Source organism: Phocoena sinus, chromosome 8 (genome assembly GCF_008692025.1).
Source record: "Phocoena sinus isolate mPhoSin1 chromosome 8, mPhoSin1.pri, whole genome shotgun sequence".
NCBI classification, from domain to species: domain Eukaryota; kingdom Metazoa; phylum Chordata; class Mammalia; order Artiodactyla; family Phocoenidae; genus Phocoena; species Phocoena sinus.
Window position 1 is genome coordinate 108,118,746 of NC_045770.1, and position 23,942 is coordinate 108,142,687.

A 23,942-nucleotide genomic window follows, 5' to 3' on the forward strand; every position below is an offset into this window, starting at 1 on the left:
GCTTCCCTGGCTGTCCAGTGGTTTAGACTCCATGCTTCCACTGCAGGGGGCATGGGTTCGATCTCTGGTTGGGGAATGAGGTAAGAAGAGGTGGTAGTGGCTCTGAGAATAAGAATATGCAACTACGTAATTTTTCATTGAGCAAAATGTTTTTATATACATTCCCTGCATTGAACTGTATTCCCTAGCATCACAGAACGTTAGCACTAAAAGGTACCCAAAAGATCACTTATGTCCTCTAGCAGATGAGGAAATTAATGTCCAAGAAGGTAAATGTCTTTCTCAAGATCATAAATCCAGGACAGGATGACTCTGTAGATGGTTAATGATTCACAAGGGACAGTGGTCCCAATGTCAGCAGGGAGGGTGAAAGTTACCCTTGACAAGACTTTAAATCGCTCCTAACATACAATGTAGCGACAAAGCATTAGCAAGTGAGTCCACCAGAACATTTTCCTCTAATAAGGAAACACATCGCTTTTTTTCCCATTGAATCCCAGATGAATCATTTGGCTTGGTTTTATGGGGCCAAGTTGCATGGGAAAAAAAAAATAAATTTAAAAAGACATTATAAGAAATACCTGGCGGGGGGCTTCCCTGGTGGCGCAGTGGTTGAGAGTCCGCCTGCTGATGCAGGGGACACGGCTTCGTGCCCCGGTCCGGGAAGATCCCACATGCTGCAGAGCGGCTGGGCCCGTGGGCCATGGCCGCTGAGCCTGCGCGTCCGGAGCCTGTGCTCCGCAACGGGAGAGGCCACAACAGTGACAGGCCCGCGTACTGCAAAAAAAAAAAAAAAAGAAAAAGAAATACCTGGGGAGTAAGATCAACTTAGGAAGTCGCCCTGTTATGTTCTTTGAGTGAAAAAGTGACTTGAATAGCCCATCTTTCTTTTATACTTCTACTTGTCCCCTAATTGTGTGCTTTTTTTTTTTTTAATTTGCTTTCCTGAGTGTATGGAGAGGAATTTATATGCTACATTTTTAAAGAATGAAACCTTACTGAATAAGTGACTTAGAAGGCTTAAATGTTTGGGTTTCAGATGGCTGCGATTTCCACTTTAATGTATTAATATCACATACGGGTTGCATGGTCCTTGTTGCGCTTGATAATTTTTGTTATTGTCCCTGCTGTAGTTTATTCTGTTAATCATGTTATCAGTAAGTCTTAACCTTAACCAGCAAAACCAGTATCAACATAAGCTCCACACCCTAGGCTCTATGTCTTGGGATTTCTGCAAGAATAATCACAAAGAAGGAACTATTCATCAAACCTAAAATGTGGATAATCATTTACACTTAACTGTATACCAAGAGTACTGTATTTGTTCCAGGGTAGCTCAAAACTCTTTGAAAGTGCCATATAGGAAGTGGGGAAAACGAGTAATCCCATTTTAACAAGAATGTATACAGATGTGAAATAGGAAAATAAGGGATCCGGAAAATTGTTATGGTCCTAGCCTCATGTAGTTTATATTTATTTAATTTTTTTGGCCATGCTGTGAGGCATGTGGGATCTTAGTTCCCCAACCAGGGATCGAACCCGTGCCCCCTGCAGAGGAAGTGCAGAGTCTTAACCACTGGACTGCCAGGGAAGTCCCTCATGTAGTTTAAAATTAAAGTCTATGCATACAGAAAATATCTGCAAGGTAACTATTAGAATAACGGCAAGAAAAGTCAGCACAGGGAATCCTTTAGATTCAGAGCCATGACTTACTTTTCAAATGGAATAGACTCAGCTAGTGGCAGTTTTGCTTCTAGAGTAACGTGGCCTTGAGAAAGCCACTTCACCTGCTTCTATGGATTCATCTGTTTCCTCCTATAGACTCTATGCCATATTCATACATCTCATCTTCCCCTCATTATTTCAGTGGTGACAGTGGCAATTTAGGTTTACATCTTGGCACCTAAAACTCTTTGGACTAAAAAGTCCTAAATAAAAACAGTCGTTAAAAGAAAAGTTTCATGTAAAATTACCCAGCGTCTCAAAAGTCAATGAAAAGTTACCCAGGGACCCTAATGCAGAAGTAGTATTTGAATCTTTACACACAAATGCGGTAAAGTGTGTCAGTAACTAATAAGTTGCCTCCCTTGTAATTCTTTCCATTTTTGTATTTCATATGTCAAAACAAACTCCTTCGCTTAGCTTGTGAGCGTAGTAATTAGACAGTGTTTCAGATACTCATTTTTGGAGCACAGAACTAATTAACAACTAACCCTGTTATAACAGGCTAAAATGAGAGTAATGTTTTCCTAATACATAATTGTATTTCTGAACTTGAGTAGGGATATTTTGAGCTGTTTGGTCACATGTTAAATATTTTGCGCTTTTTAAAAGATTCCTGATAATACTTCTCAATTCTTTCCCATGAGCCCTGAATGTAATTCTGATCTTATATTTTTCAAAATGATCTACGGGGAATTCCCTGGTGGTGCAGTGGTTGAGAATCCGCCTGACAATGCAGAGGACACGGGTTCGATCTCTGGGCCGGGAAGGTCCCACACGTCGCGGAGCAACTAAGCCCGCGAGCCACAACTGCTGAGACTGTGCTCTAGAGCCCGTGCTCCGCAACAGGAGAAGCCACCGCAATGAGAAGCCTGCGCACCGCAATGAAGAGTAGCCCCCGCTCGCCTCAACTAGAGAAAGCCCGCGCGCGGCAATGAAGGCCCAACGCAGCCAATAATTTAAAAAGTATATATAAAATGATCTTCGTCTCCCTTTATTGGAAAATGTCACTTCATCAATCCTTTAGCAATTAAACTCCTGCTGTGGCTTGACCGGCATGGGGTGGGGTGGGGGGGGAGGACCCACAGAGACACAGAGAAGGCCATGTGATGCAGCCACAAGCCCAAGACGGCCCAGAGCTCCCAGAAGCTGGAAGAGGCAGGAAGGACCCTGCCCTGGAGACTCTGAAGGGAGCCCAGCCCTGTAACGCCTTGATTTCTGCCTTCCTGCCTCTAGAACGGTGAGCGAACACAGTGCTGTTGTCCTTTCTAAGCCCCACGTCTTGTGTCCCTTTGTTGTGGCAGCCACCGGAAATTAAAACAGCATTCTCAGTCCTGTTGCAGACAGAAAGGCTGTGGACAATGTCGCCCACCTTCCCACCAACTCACTGAAGTGACCCGGGGAGAGGCCACTCCACTACAGCCGTTCCACCAAGGGCCAGGCCCAGTGGCCAGCACACAGGCTGCTCCCCCAACTGGCGCCGGCGTGCTGCACCACCTGCTCCAACCCTGAACAGACAGGCAGGGCCAGATACAGTGGCCTCGTTGATATGCGCCTTTAGTAAACAGGAGGAGGACAGACCTCCAAACTTGAAAATGCTGGTGCTCTTTTCTTTCGTAGTTTATTGCCTCCTCCCCCAGCTCGGCCCCATCCTCAGCAAAAGCAAAACAAGGTCACTACAGAAAAGTCAGAAAATCCAAGTTAGGCAAGCAGGGATCCCACACACGCCCTCTCAGTACAGATGCGGGGCAGAGGCTGGTCCCCGCCGTGTGGGTCCCACCTGGGTACCTGCTGGGCACCCTGCGGCTGGTTAACTGACAGTTATGTCCTTAACAGCCCCATCCAACAAGAGCCTCTGGATGATTTCAAACTCCTCCCCCCCGCCCCCTTCAAACTTGCTGAAAGTTAGAACGGGTTTCAGAAGCGACCCCGCTCAAAGAAAGGGAAGTTTCTGAAGAAACGGACAAAAATAATCAAAGACCCCTCAACGGAAGATAGCGCCCAGAAACACACTCTCAGAAGCTCGGGCCTGGCGGATGTGGGTTTCCACCGAACTGTCGTCTTACTCAAGCGGTTTTCAGATTAACGCTTTTCCAGGAACTGTAACGTGGTGAGGCCGGGGTCGGTACCCCGGCCCCAGCGGCCCGGCCCTTCCTTCTGGCCGGTGGGTCTGTTAGGCCCGAGCCGGGCTGAGACGCTGGGGACGCGGGCCTGGGCGCTGCCCCGGGAGAGCCCGTGAGTGCGCGGGATGGGGTGGGGGAGGAAGAGGGGACCCCACGCGCCAAGCCCAGTAGGCAGCACGAGCCCGGGGATTTGAGGGGGGAAGCCCAGGCCATGGGGTCGCGGAGGTCGGCGGGGTCAGCGCGCGCGTCCCTGGGGCTGGAACTCAACTGGGATGGGGGGGCAGACAGGGGTCGCGGGAGGTGGGTGGGCCCCGAGACAGCGCCCAGTCCCACGGGGGGCTGGGGAAGGGGGGTGCACAGGCCGGGGGGTGGACTGTGCCCGAGCGGGGGTGATCGGTCGGGGTGGGCTGTTGGGATGGGGAATGGGCTGCGCAGACCGGGATGAGTGTGGGGCCGGAAAAGGGGTGCGCCCGAAGAGAACACGAGAGTAGGCTGCAGCAGACGCCCCCCCACACGTGACCTCCGCGCACCTCCGGTCCTTAAAGGGGCGGAAGGAACGCGGGCGCGCGCCACGCTGACGTCACACATCCCTATTTGCATCCGGCCCGCGGGTCTCAGCCCCGCTCAGCGCGGCGCCTCCTGGGCGGCCTCCGATTGGCCGTCACCGGCGGCGCCGAAGCGTAGTTGACTTGCGCCGCGCCCTCCCAATCGTAGCCCGCTTTGCTCGAGGAGGGCGGGGCCAGGAGACTCAGCCAATGGGAGGCGGCGTTGTTGGCGGCCACGGCGGCGCACTCCCGGAGCGAGCGAAACCCAGACGGCCGCCGCCACTGCCGCAGGAGGCGTGAGGTGCGGACGCGAGGTTCGGCCGGGTAACGGTGGTAGTGGCGGCCGGCGGGGCGGGGACCGGGGCCGGGGCCGGGGCGGTGGGAGCCGCGGAGGAGGCCCGGGGCCGCCATCTCGGGAGGCCGGGCGGCAGGGGCGGGGCCGGGCCCGGAGCGCCCGGAGCGGCGGCGGGGAGCGGGCGGGCGGGAGCGGGCGACGCGGGTGCGACCGGGGCCCGCGGGGAGCCGGGCGGGGCCGGGCGGCGGCGGCGGCAGGTGTCGCGCCCCGCTCCTCCCGCGGCGGCCTGAAGGTCAGGAGAGCTTTGTTTCCGCGCGGCTCCCGCCCGCCGGCCCCGCGGCGTCCCCGGGAAGGTTAAGGCCACGGGTCGGGCCGCGAGGACCCGGGCGAGCGCGGAGCCGCCCAGGGGCCTTTTGTTTTCGGAACCGGAGCCTTCCCAGGGCTGAGTGACCGTTAGCCGCGGCTGCAGCGGGCTCCGGTCCCGCGTCCGACGGGTGGGTGAGGCTGCAGCGTGTGCCGGGGCGACACCAGGACCTTACAGGGTCCTGGGTGTTGTCGGGGACGGGCGGCGACGTGCGCTCGCAGCCGTTAACGGACGCGCCGGGAGCCGGACGGGCCCGGCGTGCCCGGCAGGGTGGCCGCCGAGTCTGCGCTACTTTACTGCTTAACGTCATCCTGCGGACGGGGAAGTGGGGCCGTCCGAGAAGTCCGTGAGCGTCACGGATGGGACGTTGCCTTGCGCGTCTTAGTCCGGAGGTGGTGACAGCAGTCACATCGGTGTGTTTGTACCTGACTGCTGGGCCACTCCCCCGCCCCCGCCCACCCCCTCGATCCTGTGTTTTCCGAATGCTTTCCGTTAATGATCAGACTTCCCGCCGTCCGCAGTTATCCCCGGTCTATCTAAGCCGAGTCCTGCGAGAAGCGTTTGGGCCCCGAAGAAGGCTGTGTCGGGTTCCTGGCGGGGGTGCTCCTGCACTCACCTGCCAGCAGGGCTTTGGTTCACATGCCCCCTCTGTTTTACTTGCATGTCGCTGTAAAGTATAAAAATAGGCTTGTGAAAATTCTCAGAGTGAGTTGTTGAACTTAAAAGTTGTCTTTTCAAAAGTTACTGCCTTCCTGTAAAAGTAACTATCTCTAAGTGATTAATAGCTGTCCTGCACACCAGGGACTCCGATAATCTCTGCCTGCGTTGACTCATTTCATAATAGTCTAATAACTTATGCGATAAGCACTGTTGTTTTCCCGTTTAACCACTCAGGAAGCTTGAGGCCCTGGAAGATTAATCCGTAACTTGGATTAAAATGCAGGCAGTTTTAATTTTGCCCAGCTTTACTGTTTCTGTAGAAGAGATGAGAAGTTTTAATAAGAAATTGTTTTTATTATTGCACTGAGCCTCACTGAAGTCTAGTTTTTGAGCATCATTGATGCTGGTTGATCATTTCCAGCTCAGAATTCTGTGATTCCACAGAATGCTAAATGCTTCCCATAGTAGAATCTGGAAATGATTTCAGACGGTGATTAACAGTAGCTAGAGGGATAAATGATATGCAAATGTAAAATGAACTTCTGAGAAAGAAAGGTGGTGATAGAGTAGGGATATATTTAAAAGGTTAAATGAGTGACTAAAGTAGAGGGAAATGGCTTAAAAATTAGCGTTATCTATTAGTGGTTAATTTGTTAAGAGTTGACAGGAAAAAGAAACCCCAGAAAATGAATTTTCTCGATTTATTAGCTGCCTTTTTTTTTTTGTTTTGTGACAAGGAAGGTTTTTTCTTTCATGTTTTGAAGGTAAATATTCTGTTCTGAGATTTGGAAGGATTGAAGATAAGACTTTTGGTCAATAAAAATACCATTACAAAACTTAATTTCTTACAGAATTATAGTGACAAAGGGGATTCGTTTTATAGATAAAATAGGTATAGGAATTGTGACCTTTTCAAGTTTACTTAGGAACACTTTCACTAGAAGTTTGAGGCCTCTTCTCGTGGTATGATGAGAGTAATTATTCTCAAAATGATTATAATTATATAAATAATTCCAACGCTGTAGTGCTGTCTTAAATACCTGTTATTACACATACATTTACAGTCTTTTTTTTCCCCTGGTTGACCCGTGTTACTAATTCAGAATGTCTGCGGTTATTTGTGCCTCTGTATTATAAAATAACGTCTAAATGCCTTTGTGACTTTTGCATTACTTTTGAAAATACTATATAGAATAGAGATTGGAGAAATTGATTGAATTCTTTGCAGTAGCTGATTTTATCACTTGGTTTGATAACCTCAGTAAACTGAATTCTGGAAAGGATGCATGTGCTTTAGGGTTGTGTCCCCTAAAAGTGTAGACATTGTAGCTTTGTGAATTGACCGTTCAGATTATCGGACCCTTCTGTGATATTCTGAGTTGGGAGGTTTTAATCTGTATGAGATAGTTCAAAAGTTTTTAGAAATTGTGTGCTTAGAGTTGGGATGTGTTCATCAGTATGTGACAGTCTGAATTCATACTTGAATCTTTAGTTAAAATATTTCCGTTAACCTGTCAGGATTTTTACCAGCCTCTTGATATTGAGAGCATATTAATTCCCTGTATCTGCAGTTCTCTGACCAGCTAGGGTTCAGAGTGAAATCTTTTCCTTTTTTCTTTGAGCAGTTGATAGTCTTCTAGCATCAGGAGGAGGTGACCTCAAATGTAAATGCGTACGTGGGGTAATAAGAGTTACGAATTACTTATTTTCAGGGTGGCTTTTCTTTTCTTGTTCATTGTCCACAGTTTTAAAATGGTTTAAAACTGTTCTGATAAGCTCATGTTGTACTTCCACAAGTTTTATTGGAGAACCCAGGGGGGTTTTTTGGTTTGTTTTTTGTGGGGTTTTTTTGTTTTGTTTTGTTTTTTTGATAAATAGTATCTGTAGGCCGAGGGTGGTTTAAATTCCCAAAGCCCTAAGGGCCACCAACCAGTATGAAACAGGGAAGAACCATTACTGCTCAGAACCAGTGTTCCCAGTGACGGCACTTTGAATAATCAAGGCAGCGTTGAGGAGCGTGTTGGGAGGTTGGTCTGGGATTGCTGTCTAAGTGCTGTTTTGTTTTCTAGAGGTAAAGGTGTTTAGGCATCCAAAGTAGAAGGCTCATGTTACTTAGTGTGACTAGTCTGCCACCGGGATGATTTCAGGAGTAGAAAGTAGCTGGTGTGGCATTATTGCAGGAAATTGCTCTCCTCCAGCCTTAGCTTAATTTGCACAATTTCTCCTAGTTCAGTGAATACTTGCCTTCCTAAACTGCAGTTGTGAGATTTTTCCTTGAGCACAACCCTTATTAATGGGTAGTGAAGAATTTTATGTTTGACTGTTACGGAATTTTCAAAACAGACGACGTAGGTTTGTTGTTGTTTGACAGCCATTGGTTTTCTACCCTGCCCTCTTCAGAGAAAGCAGGGCTGCTTTACACTGTTTGCCATTGAATTTTAAACTTCATGAGTATTTAGTAACAGGAGAGGCAGTGTATTTCTGTAGTAAGAAAACTACAAAAGATCACTTAATGAACTTTACCTTTTGATCTTGGCCACTCACTGTGTGGCCTTGAAAATTTCCTCTTAGAAGTGTACTGTCAGCTGTTATTAAAGGTGCTTCCATTCTGGGTCTGTGGGACTTTTTTTTTTTTTTAGTGTATGTACTGTGCATGTTATTATTACCCCAAAAAGCCTGTTCACAACAAGAGAAGATGACTTCTGTGTAATGGTTGTGGTGTGGCAGAAAGGTCGACTATACAATTTAAATATGTGCAAAGGGCGTAAGTATTGTAATTTAAAACGCTACTTGTTTACCCAGTTATCCAAAGTAGCTTTCGGTGCTTGGCATCTGTCCATCCACGAATGCCTTCTCTCTGCTAGGCACAGTTCTAGGTACTGGGGTATCTTATTGCACTGAACAAAACAGACAAAAGACCTTACCCTCAAGTATCTCCACGGTGGGAGACAAACAAGTTAGACAGTGGTAGGTGCTTTTGAAAACAAAAGTAGAGAGAAGGAGTAGGGATTTGGGTTTTAAATAGGGTGGAGAGGGTAAAGCCTTACTGACAAGGTGACAAGACCTTGGATTAAGAAAAACCTTCAAATATTTGACTCATTCAGTCATATACTAACGAATTGCGGACAAGAGAGTGGAGGAGGAAATTGGAGCTATAACGATGAAGAACCAGTGTGCCTTGAGTAAAAATAGACTGTTTTGGTTAAAGAAGGGAAACTTTTTTACTTTCTTCCTGAAAACTGAGGGCTTGGTCTCTAGTAAGCTTCTGAAAAAACAGTCCACCGTTGTCTGGTGGCCATTGGATCTTCTAAGCAGATGTGACTTCCTGTGTGTCTTCCGAACCTTCTTAGGAGCGGCTAAGGTGCGCCTAGGGTCCCTGACACCACCATGCTGTATACAGGTGACACACGAGCAGATCATCACTCGGCAGCGGTGAGCGAATGGGTGAAGCAGATTGCTTGGCCACTGTCTCCTGCCTAGTCCTGTGCTAGGCCCAGGGACTGCTGCGTTGAGCAAGTAGATAGATCTCTGCCTTCATGGAACTTACTCTTCAGTGGGAGGCCAGAGATGGATCATTCATCCATTCTTTTTTCAAAAACATGACGATAAAAAGTTTCAAACATATGTAGAAGTAGTGATTCCCCCATATGTACCTAACATTTAGCAGCAATAATTAACTATTTGCCACTTTAGTTCGTCTGTAAACATGTAATATATGTGATTTTTAAAATAGATTTTTCGATCATGGCAAAAGAAAAAGTGCGTATGTATTAGATTATCAATCATTACACGTGATTGAAATCAGAACATAATTCTAAGATCACTGGTTTGAGTTTAGAATCTGGACACTTTTTTTTTTTTTTTTTTTTTAACTTTTGAGAGGTTACAAGTCTATTGAAGGGTTTGTTGATTTACAAGGACATTTTCCATTATTTCAGCTATTTACATAAGTTATCTGGTTGTTTATTTTAGATGTTTTGACTTACCTGCTGGCATATTGAATCCAACGCAATTAACTCCCAGTACTAAGGAATGCAGTGACAGAGACTGGATAAAGAACCTCCTGATTAGGGCTTTGTATAGTGGCCAGGTTTTGTGGGTAGAGACACTGGGATGTCCTGTGGGGATATCCTGATTCCTTCTTAGAGCAGATGAATGGCTTCTTTGTCCTTTCTGATGTGTCCCAAGCCAAAGTATGGTCTGGTACTCCTGGAGGATTTGGACCTGTACCCTGGGACTGATCAGGCTCCACGATGGGATCGCCAGCCCTCAGACTTTTATGTGAACCAAGTGATTATGCTGTGGGGTTCATTTAACTGCCACCCTAATTTAATAAGTATTATAGACTATATTGAAATTCTAAAGTCTTAACAGAAACATGTTGATTACATTTAAATTAATTTTAATCATCTCACGGGAAGATATGGAGGACCTCTGACTTAAGACAGCTAATAAATGTATTAAAATTGTTGGTTATGTGAAGGGCGACCATGTTCCCCAGTTTACACCTTCTTTGTCTCTTGCGAGTGGCCCGATTTGAAATTATAGGATTACTCTCTAACTGTAGGCTAAATGTTTTCAGTTAAAAATTAAGAATTTAAAGTTATATTGGATAACTTGCTACAAAAATAAATTTTTTTTCCCCTAGGAAAATTTTTTTGTTTGGGGTAAAAATAATCCATAAATCGGATTGTGAGGTAGCTTATATAAATAAAAGCAAAACGTTCATTTGTGTAATCATGGAAATTTGCATGTCAATCCAGATTTAGAATTATAGGCTCAAAGTTTTTGACCCTGGAAGGGAAACTGAACAGCTGTATTCTTTTGAAATTTTAGAATATTCTTTTGCCTGGTATTCCTTTCATATTTCAACTTGATTGCCTTTTAGAAGTAAGAGACCCTTTTGATGAGGCTTGGGACTGTGGTTTCATAAAATTAATATTAAACGCAGTATGCCACCATTTAAAACAAATGGATGGTTATATTTCTCACACTTGCAAATTTGGTAATTCCTTATAATTTTCTATTTTAAGAAAGTTTTGTTTGATAGTGATTGCTAAACGAAAGCGAATAAATTGTGGTGTGAAACTTGAGTAACTGAACTCCAGCTTGTTTGTGATATGTCACCACTCTACATTATTTTTTCTTAGATAAGGGTAGCAATGTTTAAACTAACTCGATTTATTGGTTTCATATCAAGCAATAGATAGGATGATTTGTAAGTGGTTATAAAAGTGGAGAGAGACCCGGAGTAGGTCGTGTACTGGGCACTTCCTCTGTTTAATTCCGTCTTCACAGCAACCTCTCAGGTAGGTCCCTTCTAGTTTATGGATGTTGAAACCGAGGTTACACAGCTAGGAAATGATGGAGATGGGATTCAAACCCGGATCAAAACCATACTGTTTATAGTGTGTGTGCTTTGCTTTAAACATTGAGTTCTGGGTTTGTGTTGTTGTTTTGACCTCAGAGAATTTTCTTTTCTGTTGTTTAAACTCATTATTTTGTTGTTTTTCTTTCCTTGATTTAGCTCCTTTTGGGGGCGGAGAGAATGTTTCCTTGGGTTTAACCTAATTGCTTTGTCATCATGTCACCGAAAATAGGATCATTGTATCCATGGGATCTTTTAAATTGCAGTGGTGTCATTCCGGGGGAAAGTGAGCCTCTTTGGCCTCTATTCTGCAATAGAGTGTTTATTTGTTCACCAGGTATTTATTATGTCAGAGGCTGTTTCGGTCCCAGAGACTACTACATAGTGAACAGGATAGAAGGAGTGGTTTCACACTCTACTTCTAGACAGTGGGTTTCTTGGGAATGCTGCTGAACTGCAGGATCCTGACCCTGACTGAGCTGTTGATTGTCATCTATTCCAACAACAGCAACAGGAATTTTGAATTGAGCAGGTGGAAGTGGCGGCAGGAAGTGAAGTGGTTGGTGGGGGTAGGGAGAGGTCAAGAGGGTCTGGATCTGAAACGTGAAAGGATTTTAATCTAAAATGGAACCAAAGGGTATGAACGGGTAGCTCTCATGCATGCATCTTCAGGAAAATGAAAGTTGAAGACTGTGAGACTGATTTCCCAAAATTGCCTGCTTTACAGAAGATTGAGACTTATCCTATAACTGGTGAGTGTCTTCCAAGAATCTCTCTCCATCTTCAAGTCAGTGAACTTGGCGTGGCTCCTGACTGGGTTTTCCCCTTTTGCACTCTTTGCCTGTAAAAGCAACCTGCCCTAAACCTTCAGGCTTACCTGCCGCTCACTGCAGTTTAACGTGTCCCAAATTGCAGTTCTTCTGCTATTCCCAAATAAACTCGGTTTCTGGTAACTTGAGCTTGCCTCAGTTTACCTCCTTTCTTTTAGGTTGCCATTACATGGTGTCAGAAGTGGGATCCAAAGGAGATACCCACCAAGGAGCGGCAACCCCCAGAGTTGAGCAGGGCACCCACACTTGAGCCCTTTGTGCTCTTCATTTTCACGAGTTGCCGCAACTTGGTTAGGCAAGTCTCCTCTTGGATCTCAAGCTCCCTCGTTTTGGTTGAGCTCTCTGGCTTTATTTGGGATCTGGATAGGGACAGACTGTCCTTCTGGAGAGTACTCTTTTGTTCTGAATCCAACAATGGGATACCAGTCATCTAAATGTTTTAGAGGTGGCTCCCTTCGGGAACTCTGATGTGTTTTTGTTTGTTTGTCTGTTTTAAATATTTATTTATTTATTTATTTACTTGGTTGTACTGGGTCTTAGTTGCGGCAGGCGGGCTCCTTATTTGTGGCATGTGAACTCTTAGTTGTGGCATGCATGTGGGATCTAGTTCCCTGAGAAGGGATCGAACCTGGGCCCCCTGCATTGGGAGCACGGAGTTTTAAACACTGCACCACCAGGGGAGTCCCTCTGAGGTGTTTTTTAATTAATTAATTAATTTTGGGCTGCATTGGGTCTTCGTTGCTGCGCGCGGGCTTTCTCTAGTTGCAGTGAGCGGGGGCTACCCTTCACTGCAATGTGGTGGCTTCTGTTGTTACAGAGCACGGGCTCTAGGGCGCGCGGGCTTCAGTAGAGGTGGCATGTGGGCTCGGTAGTTGGGGCTTGCAGGCTCTAGAGTGCAGGCTCAGTAGTTGTGGCACTCGGGCTTAGTTGCTCTACGGCATGTGGGATCTTCCCGGACCAGGGATCGAACCCGTATCCCCTGTGTTGGCAGGTGGACTCTTAACCATTGTGCCACCAGGGAAGTCCCACCTGATGTGTTTTATTATGATCTTTCCTCATAGACATTTTTGACTAAATGGACCAGTCTTACTAAGGATAACTTAGAACTTCAGTGGCCGTTACAAGGAACCTTTTATGTCCCCAAACTTGTTTTTCTCCGAACCAAGTTAGAAGACCATGGTTACCAAATTAAACCATCCACATAGGGTAGTTATTTTAATTGTTATCTGGAGGCTTCTAAATGGGTTCAGGATTATAAAATTGCCTCCTTACCAAATACTGTTTCCAAATTGAAGCAAATAAGCAGCTAAAGGTGGATTTTAAAAATGTCACTGGCCTCTTTCTTGGTGTGAGCTGAGGTCCCTCCTACCCTTACTGCTCCATCTCCTTTGTACCTCTATCTTAGCTGCCTCCTTATCCCTCCCCTCTCTCTGAACTTCCTTTCTGTCCTGTCACTGAACCCTCACCTGCCAAGCCCATTAAAAACTTCCCTTTCAAAATTAGACCTTCTGAGCATCCTGCTAAACCGTAGCAAACTTCCTGTACCCCATGGACAAAGGTCAAGCTTAGGGCTAGGGACTGCCCTGGTGGTCCAGTGGTTAAGACTTCACCTTCATGCAGAGGGGGCACGAGTTCTACCCCTGGTCGGCGAGCTAAGATCCTACATGCCTCGTGGCCAGAAAACCAAAAAGCATAAGACAGGGGCAGTATTGTAGCAAATTCAGTAAGGACTTTAAAAATGGTCCACATCAAGGATATCTTTTTAAAAAAAAAAAAAAAAAAAAAGGGCTTAGGGTTATAAGGACTTTCCCAAGGTAACATGGATCCTCATAGATTTGGTGAGGAATTCAGTATCGTAACCCTGATTTACCAGCTTGGTCCCTCCAGTCTCTATCAAACAGTCCACATGCTTGTCTAAAATAAGTCAAGCCCAGCACTGGACTAAAACAACCAGTTGAGAAAACCCTTAACCATCTCTCTTAGGCTCCCCCACCCCGCAATTTAAATTTTGATTGATTTATTTATTTTTAGTTAATTAATTAATTTTGGGCTGTGTTGGGTCTTCGTTGCTGTGAGCGGGGGCTGCTCTTCGTTGTGGTGTGCGGGCTTTTCATTGCGGTGGCTTCTCTTGTTACAGAGCGCGGGCTTCAGTAGTTGCAGCATGCAGGCTCAGTAGTTGTGGCGCACGGGCTTAGTTGCTCCGTGGCATGTGGGATCTTCCCAGACAAGGGATCGAACCCGAGTCCCCTGCATTAGCAGGCGGATTCTTTTTTTTTTAATTTATTTTTGGCTGTGTGGGGTCTCCCTTGAAGTGCGTGGGCTTCTCATTGCGGTGGCTTCTCTTGTTGCAGAGCACGCCTCTAGGCAAGCGGCCTTCAGTAGTTGTGGCTCGCGGGCTCTGGAGCACAGGCTCAGTAGTTGTGGTGCACGGGCTTAGTTGCTCCACGGCCTGTGGGATCTTCCCAGACCAGGGCTCGAACCTGTGTCCCCTGCATTGGCAGGCAGATTCCCAACCACTGTGCCACCAGGGAAGTCCGATCTCTTAGGCTTAAACGAAGCCAACCACCAGCCCTTTTATGTGATCAGGCTGGCAGTACAGCCAAAAGCCTGCATGAAGCCATCCCTAGAGTCTTCCCCAAGTCCATGGACTGGAACAAGATTCAGGCATGCACCCAAAAGCCTGCTGTATCTGTCCATAACTGTTAAAGCAGGCTCCAGATTGTTTTCAAGGAAAATTTCAGGCTTCCCACGGATGCCGAATCCACCCAGGTGGCTTTTAATTCCACGTTTGTATATGATCTAACCAAGGACTTACCCTGTTAGTCAAAAGAACCTGTATAGAATGGGAAACAGTGTCTACCCTGATTTTGTCACTTTGGCCACTCAATTGGCTCGTACCCCGGATGATGACGCCAAAGGAAAGGCAACTCCCGCAGATGGAGACTCAAAGCAAATCTGGCCGTTGGAAAAAGGATTGCTATAAATTGAAATCCAAACACTTGCAACCCTCCAAGAACCGACAGCCAAACCCACCCCAAGGATGTGACTCAGAGGACACACAGGGACTGTTCCCTGTCCGTCCATTAAATAGCCTGGGGAAGACTCTTATCCAGATCAGAGACAAGTTCCTTACAGTATTAATTGGCACAGGGGCTGCTCTGTCAGCGCCCAACCTAACTACAGCGAAACAGTTCCTTCCTCACAGTGTTACATACGTTCCGATAGTGGGGACCTCACGCTGCAACATGTCCCTGTTTCCCAGCCCATACCTTTTTGTCTGGGGCCTTTGCAAAACAAACACCCATTTCTCCTCAGCAGTGTGGCTCCTATACATGTATTAGGATGAGATTTCCTGGAGAAATAGCATGCTGCCACTTTTTCCCTCAAGAGGCAGTATTCCTTCAGTTCAAATCAACACTTAGGAAGATTAAACCCCTTTTTGCCTTTATTACATTGCAAAGCTAAGAAGACCAAGCTTTGGACTTACCCCACTATTAACCAGGTACCCCTCCCCCCCACTCTTTGGACAGAATCCTCAACAGACATAGGCAGAATTCATAGTGCCTCTCCTATTAAGACGTACAATACCCTATAAATAAAGAAGTCTTCCAGGACATAAGTTCTATCATAGAAGACTGTAAGGCTGAAGGACTCTTTGTCCCTTGCACTAGTCTTTGTAATAGCCCTGTCTTACCTGTAAAAAACCCAGCAGCCAAGGAGGGAGATTTGTGCAGGACCTTTGGCAATAAACAGCATTGTAATTCCTTGCCACCCTGTCACCTGTAATCCCCACGTGCTGTCAGTGTTCATCTCTACTGGAAGCAACTTTTTCACTGTGGTCGACTTAGGCAGTATGTTTTTTTAGTATTCCTGTTGATAAAGAGTCAATATCTTTTTGCCTTTACCTGGGAAGGACAACAATATACCTGGACAGTCATGCGTCAGGGCTTTACTGAGGTTCCTCTTCTGACAGATTTTAAAGGCTGACTTAAATGACGTAGAATTCTCTGGAGGCACCACCTTACTGTAATATGTAGATGATTTGCTTCTTTGCTCACCCTCCCAAAATTTCCACAAAGACATTGTTCACCTGTTAAAAATCTTAGCCATTAAGGGATATAAGGTCTTGAAGGAAAGACTGCAATTTGTCCAAACTCATGTTTGATATCTAGGACATTTAATCTCAGAACGGAGACTACACCTAGATCCCGATAGGCTTCAAGGCGTTTTAAACTCTCCAAACCCCCAAACCAAATGTCAGTTACGGGGTTTTCTTGGGCTAGCTGGTTATTGTTGCAACTGGGTTCCAAACTTCTCTTTAATGATTCTGCGCCCCATATGCTCCCTTTTGTTGTTGGCCGTGCCACATGGCACGTGGGATCTTAGTTCCCCAACCAGGGATTGAACTCGGGCCCCCTGCAGTGGGAGCCTGGAGTCTTAACCACTGGACCACTGGGGAAGTCACCCTATATGCCTTTCTAAAGAACAGCAAACCTGACCTCATTCTTTGGGATGACCAAGATCGTTTAGCCTTTGAAGGAAAGTTTAATAAATCCACCGACCCTTGAATACCCAAATTATCAGCTACCCTTTTCCTTATTGTATATGAGAAGGAAGCGAATGCCCTCGGGATATTTACCCCAAAATATGGGGCTATCACTGACCCCTGGGTTACTACACCCAACGGTTAGATCCCTGGCCTGAGCATATGGCATGGCTTAGAGCTATGCCTGCTGCTGTCCTCTTAGTAAAGGCTACCATCTTTGCACCTCACACCGTTGAGGCTCTCGAGTTCACACCACACTCAACACCTTTCAGCAAGCCATTTTACCCCTTTGAAATCTTCTTACTCGCTGTGCCCGCGTCACTCCCATTCAGTGTAACAGTCTCAACCCTGCAACTTATCTTCCCTCCTCCACTGATAAAATTTCCCATGACTTCCCGTGATGACACCTCATGACTACTTACAGGAAACCTCCTTGATGAATCCTGATCTTATGTGGTTTACTAATGGCTCTTAGCTGAAAAATGAAAATAGTGAATTTTGTGCTGGGGATGTGAAAGTATTGAGGCTGCCGCCCTCACTTCGGCTGCTTCAGGTCAACGAGCTGAATCACACGGGCACACCTTATCTTGTTGTGCTTCGCAGGTATTGTGTCTTTTTGTAAATTGAAGGCTTGTGACGACCCCGTGTCAGCGTCGGTCGGCGCCATTTTTCCAACAGCATTTGCTCACTTCATCTGACTGTGACATCTTGGTAATTCTCACAGTATTATTGTATTTGCTATAGTGATCTGTGGTCAGTGACCTTTGACGTTCCTACAACTCGGTGAAGACTCAGATGATGGTTAGCACTTTTTAGCAATAAAGTATTTTTAAATTTAGGTATGTACATTGTATTTTAAGATATGATGCTATCACACACTCAACAAACTACCATATAATGTAAACATTTGTATGCACTGGGAAACCAGGAAGTTCATGTGACTCGCTTTACTGCAGCAGTCTGGAACCAAACATGTAGTACCGTGGAGGTCTGCTTGTATACCCTCACTCAAACATGCATTTCAGTCAAAGGCAAGACAGCACACCTCTTCACTGATATGTGCCTTTGTAGAGTGGTGCAGTGCTTTGGAATGTTATGGAAACAACAGGGTTTCCTTACTCCCAGTGGAGATAAAATTAAGAATGGCCCTTATGCCCAAAGTCTGTTGGACACCATACTGCTGCCGGCAGCTCTAGCTATCATTACAGGGCCTGGGCATTGCAAGTCTGATTCACTGGAAGCCAAAGGAAACCACCTCCTTGATACCTCTGCAAAAAAAACACTTCCTTTATGATACCCATAGACCAAACCTCCGTCATGGTCCAAAAGGCTCTTCCCCCAGCAAAGACCTAAGAGAACTAGCCAGGGGAGGATAACAGCTGGCCTCTGAAAGAGAAGAACACAACTGGAAATCTGAAAGGCTGGCTGTTGGACCCATGAAGAAAAGGGGCTCTGGTTTGAACCCAGTAATAAGCTGTTTCTGCCAGAAAATCTAGAACTTCCCTTATTGACCACTGTACCTGGATTAAACCATTGGTCCACTGAGAAAAGGGTAACCTTTATAAATCAGTGTTGATAGAGAAACTCCAGCAAGACCACAAAAGGCACTTGTTTGCTTGTTCTACTTGTCATAAATTGATCCCAAGGAAGCCTGTTTGTACCGCCTCAGGACATTTTAATGCACCAGACTGCTAACGCTCTGGCAAGTGGATTTCATACAGTTGCCCCCACTCATGGGTATAAATATGCTCTAGTAACGGTTTTCATGTCGGACTCAAGCATTTCCATGTAGAGTGGTGACTCCCTCTTCCATAGCTAAAGTCCTTGTAGAAAAGATCATTCCCACTTGAGGACCTCTCCCGCCCCTGGAACTCCAGGGGACCTACTTCGACTGGGCGGTTTCCATCAGGCTTATCATCCTCAGTCTTCAGGGCTGGTTCATGCAAATGTAATTGTAAAGAGCTGGCTGGCTAAGTTAGTTGAAACCCTCCAGATACATTGGCCAAGAGTAGTGCTCTGGTTCTTCTGAATCTTAGATCTACATTTGGGATTCATAAATTCTCACCCTTTGAAACAGTCACGGTGGCCAAAGCATTTAGCCTCTGCTTTGTTTGACCCCACTAATAAAAGGTTACATACTTCACATTTTGCAGGGGTCTAAAATCCATTGAGAATAATCGTGCTGTAGTAGAGCAGTCTTTCTACAGTGTGCTCCCTGGAGATGAAGATGTCAGTTTACAGCCTGGAGACTTCAACTACTGGAAGAGACCTATGCATAAAGACTCCCTCCTCCCTCATTGGAAGGACTTCTACCAGGTGTTACTGACTAATCCCTGTGCCACGAAGCTCCCAGAGTTAGACTCCTGGATTCATGTGTCCCATCTTAAAAAGGACCCCAAACCTGAGTGGACCTGCAGCCCAACTCAAGACTGAAAGCTAAGAATTTCTAAGGACTGAAGCAGACAGCTTTCCAGAGATCAGAGATATCCGGCCCAGGCCTGTGAAACCTGTTTCAGCCAATTCTGTATCACTCAGCCAAGTCACGCTGCTATAGTTGTAATTGTCCTTTCTTTGGCCTCCTTGCCGCCCTCTAGTTTGGCTGTAATGCACCCCTTTGCTCCCACCTTACAAGAACTCTCATTCCACCAACCTTACTGATTGCTGGTGATGATGAACCTGAACTGGAGGCCTGGCCATTATCCTTAGAAGGGTGGTGAAACCTGTCTGGCAGAGATACAAGGTTTTCCTTTGGCATCTTTGTGGCTATACTTAAATTGGCACCTGACATTACAGCATTCCATTGGGTGCCCCACCCCTAAAGGAATCCCTCTCACTTAAGCCTGGCCTCTTACCGAAAAGCTTTCCAGTGTTCCAGAAGCATTAATGGGACTGGTGAATCTCTAGGCTACCTCCTGCACCCTTGTAACACTTGTATGTGATTCAGATGGCCATGGGTTCATTCCCCACTGGAATCTAGGAGACTGACGTCTCCTCCAGCATGTATCTCTTTGGTGGGGTGATGAAAATTTTAACGATACAGGGAGTAGAAAGCTGATGTGCTGTCTTCAGTGGCGCCTCATGGGGAGCTGATCAGAGATCTGTTGAGTGGTAGGAACTAATTCACCCTAGCTTGTCCCTGGCAGATCCCCAGCCTCCATCAGAACCTCACCCACAGTAACCAAACTCACCTGTTACTCCAAATATATTGAAATTTAAGATATTCCTCTAACTGTCCTCACGGTGCTAAACAGAACCACTTATCATGCGTTGTTTATAGATGACTGATTTTGATCATGAGATCTCTTTTATTCCAGGAAAAGAAAAAACCCTGTCTTTAGAAAACACTGGTTATTTCCTTCTGTGTGGAAGGAATGCATACCCCACACTTGCCCTAAATGGGAAGTGTGCTTGGAGCCCTGTCCTCACTCCTGATGCTGGAGTTGGGAAAACCCTGCCTTCCATCGCCCTCGGGCCCAATCTGGGTTCCTTCTCCTGCCGTCTTGAGAGAGCACACCGTAGCTGGGATGGATACAATTTTGGGTGGATGCCTACAGATACGCTCCTGGTAGATAGAAAGAGATTTTCCCTTTGGACTTTTTCCCTTGAGTTGGAGTAGCAGAACTTGAAAAGGCAGTTAAGAATCTCTTCAGGTTCATGGCTGCTACCTTAATGCTTATGTCAGAGCTTTTGGATATCAACAAACGCAAGTAGACAGCCTAGCAGAAGTTGTCTTACAAAACTGCAGAGCCCTAAACCTCCACACTGCATAGCATGGGGGAACCTGTGCCCTGCTTGAGGAAGAATGCTGGGGGTTTTTTTGTTTTTTTAAATTTTATTTATTTACTTATTTATTTTTGGATGTGTTGGGTCTTCATTGCTGCACGCGGGCTTTCTCTAGTTGCGGAGAGCAGGGGCTACTATTCGTTGCGGTGCACAGGGTTCTCATAGCGGTGGCTTCTCATTGCGGAGCACGAGCTCTAGGTGCGTGGGCTTCAGTAGTTGCGGCACACGGGCTCCGTAGTTGTGGCTTGCGGGCTCTAGAGCACAGGCTCAGTAGTTGTGGCTCTAGAGCGCAGGCTCAGAAGTCTTGGGACTTCCCTGGTTCTTAACACAAGGACTGAAAGTAGTGAAAGAGGGCTTCCCTGGTGGCTCAGTGGTTAAGAATCTGCCTGCCAGTGCAGGGGACACGGTTTCGAGCCCTGGTCCAGGAGGATCCCACATTGCCACGGAGCAACTAAGCCCATGTGGCACAACTACTGAAGCCCGTGCGCCTGGAGCCCATGCTCTGCAACAAGAGAAGCCACCGCAATGAGAAGCCCATGCACTGCAACGAAGAGTAGACCCTGCTTGCCACAGCTAGAGAAAGCCCGCGTGCAGCAACGAAGACCCAACGCAGCCAAAAATAAATTAATTAAAAAATAATAATAAAAATAATGGAAGATAATATCAAACTATTAACTGAAATAGGACATACCCCCGGGACCTGGGCCATTTTTGACCTATTAAATATAGGCAGCTGGGGAAACAGGTTGAGAAGTTTATTCTAGTCAGTAGCTATAATTGGACTTCTGGCCATGGGTATAATCCACATGGTTAAATTTCTCCTGTTTTGTATCAGCAGGCAAATGTCTTTCTCCCAGGTGTGTGTACGAAATAAAGTTGTTTTTCCTGTATGTAACTGCAAAAGAAAGGCTTATCCTGAAGCTCAGCTGACCATGGAAACTGAACTGACCACGTCAGAGGAACATGACTGAGGTTCACCATTTCTCACTTGTTTTGTTCGAATGAGGCCAAGTATCTGCTTGCTGTTTGCCTCTTCCGTGGGATGAGACATCCGAGGATGGTCCTCCTCAGCTCGGAGAGACCCATGATCCACGTGCAGCTAATGGTGCCTCTGACTAAGTGAGGTACCCACACAGCAAGACTGATGAGCAAGACTGATGAGCAGTGCTCTTTGTGAAAGGATTTTAATCTAAAATGGAACGGAAGGATGTGAGATGGAGAATCTCTTGTGCATGCACCCTCAGAAAACAAAGGCGGTGGGACTGATTTCCCATAAATGCCTGACTTACGAGAGATGGAACTTTATCCTCCAACCAGTGAGCGTCTGCCAGGGATTTCTCCGCATCTTAGAACCACTTGCTGCATGGTCCCTAGTTGGATTTTCCCCTCTTGCACTCTTTGCCCAGAGAAGCAACCCACCCCAAGCCTTCAGTGAACTCACCTGTAGCTCGCTTCAGTATGTGTGTCCTGAATTGCAGTTTCTCTGCTGTTCCCAGATAAACTCCATTTCTGGAAACTGGAGTTTGCCTTAGTTTACCTCCTTTCTTTTAGGTTGAAAGAAACCCCAATCCACACCTTACTAGCCAGGTAACCTTGGGTTAGTCACCTCACCCTTCCCATCCTCAGTGTCCTCTTCTGTGCAGTGGGGATGCACCCTCCCTGCCAGAGTTGCTGTGGGTATAAATTGTGGGAAATTGCCTGTCACGTGGGGACCTTGCTAGTACAGAAGGTGTTGGAATTAGGTGTGTGGCTTGACTGGGTGGGGAAAACGGGACTTTGTCCGTTAAGCTGGCAGTGACAGCTGCTGCAAGAGAGAGCAGTTGGTGTGTGTGGTCTACACAGAAGGTGCTGGTGGACATAATTGTTAGACAATGGAGACTTTAATTACATAGCCAAATTGTAGTTGGTTTCAGTGTGTAACCAGTTTGGCAGTAGGTGTCAGTATCCATTCCTATTCTTTGACCCAGAAATCCTACAGTCACAATCCTACTATTGCCAAATAAAGAATTACTTGGAATGAGAAGCCATGTAAACTAAGATGTGTTCATGTAGATGTTATCCGCAGTATATCGGGGGGGAAATCTTCAGTATTTAACAACTGGTAAAAGGTAAGTGTATTAGCTCTTAAAATGTCATCAGATGTTATTTTGAAGACCTGCCTGTCTCACGTTTTGCATTTGTGATATATGAAAAAGCAGAATATAAGCTTGGGAATCGGGCTTCCCTGGTGGTGCGGTAGTTAAGAATCCCCCTGCCAATGCAAGGGAGATGGGTTCAAGCCCTGGGCCAGGAAGATCCCACGTGCCGCGGAGCAACTAAGCCTGTGCGCCACAACCACTGAGCCTGCGCTCTAGAGCCCGCGAGCCACAACTACTGAGCCCGCGTGCCACAAGTACTGACGCCTGCGTGCCTAGAGCCCGTGCTCCGCAACAAGAGAAGCCACCACAGTGAGAAGGCCGCGCACCGCAACCGAGAGTAGTCCCCGCTCACCGCAACTAGAGAAAACCCGTGCGCAGCAACGAAGAACCAACGCGGCCAAAAATAAATAAATTTATTTATTTAAAAAAAAAAAGCTTGGGAATAGCCCGGATGCGGCTGTATGTATGCAGCAGATTGCGGAGGAGCTAAGCCGGGAGGTGTAGGAATTCGGGTTTCTGTGTGGAGTGACTTTGCACTCAGCAGAATGGGATGGGGACCGTTGGAGGGTTTTTCCTCTCCTGATTTTCATTTGTTTCCTTAAATCATTTAGCTTTTTGAAAAAGATAATGTAACATTTATGTAGTATTTCGAATTTTTAAAGTAATTACAATGTTTTATTTTGAAACAGAATTACCTGAGAAAGATGCACTTAAAACAATCGTAGTTCATAAATTCCAGTTGGAGCTGTATTTCCTAACTGTGAAGCATTATTGTTCTCTTTGACCCTGAAGCACTGATTAAGGGGTTTGGGCTTTGCTCAGATACCTAAGAATGAGTCATCGACCAGTTGTCAGCTTGAAACCACCCTTCAGAGGGGCATCTGAAGTGGATTTACTACATCTAGGACTAAGGAAATGTGATCACCAAACCTGTTTTTAGCTCTGCATTTAGATAGGGCTTTGAAATTGTACTAATATCAAGTTCTATTTAAGTCATAAATGTCTTAGAACCCACCTTTAATATTTATAGGTAGAAAGTCACCTAATCTGGAGATAATCTTTTTTTATATGTCTCTTGTAAAAGTGGGATCATAATTGAGTGTATTACATGATGTTTTTACACAAGTACTGCATCTTCAGTGTAGAAGTAGTAGAACATACAGAATAACATTTTAAAATCATTCTGAGTTAAGGTTTGAAAGGCAATGTGAGCACCAGTAAATTCTTTGAATTGCTCTAAAATAATTGGTCTAGCGTAAATAAATGTTTCTGTTTCTGAAACTTATTATAGACATAAGGCAAGTTAAAATTGATGAATTGTCTCTATTCTGAAGTCTGGTCATTTTAGTGCCAACAAGAGAAATTTTTTATGAGTAAATGTGCTTGCACTGAAAGGCGTATAAGTTTTTAATTTGATGAGTTTTCACAAGTGTGTATATGCAAGTAACCAGTACCCCATTCAAGGTCTTGACATTTCCATCACCCCAGAGCAGTCCCTCCTGCCCCTCCTTACGAGGTCCTCATCCCCCACTGAAAATCACTGTGAAAAGAGTACATTTGAAAATTTT

General features: G+C 45.9%; 1 protein-coding gene across 15 annotated transcripts in view; it reads left to right on the forward strand.

The window, feature by feature from the left end:
- The first annotated feature begins 3,933 nt into the window (after positions 1–3,933).
- NAP1L4 (nucleosome assembly protein 1 like 4) overlaps positions 3,934–23,942 on the forward strand; it is a 61,923-nt gene continuing 41,914 nt past the window's right edge. For 3 of the 15 annotated variants that reach the window (XM_032638849.1, XM_032638856.1, XM_032638854.1), the window contains exon 1: positions 4,593–4,691. Coding sequence is in view for 4 of the 15 variants with exons in the window: in XM_032638855.1 (XP_032494746.1) it covers positions 11,754–11,829 (76 nt within the window). In the remaining 11 variants the exon portion in view is untranslated. Of the gene's footprint in view, positions 3,958–4,592; positions 4,715–9,618; positions 11,830–22,785; positions 23,114–23,942 lie in introns of those variants that run through there. The other 12 variants (XR_004350944.1, XR_004350945.1, XM_032638847.1 and 9 more) reach the window with 10 other exon arrangements.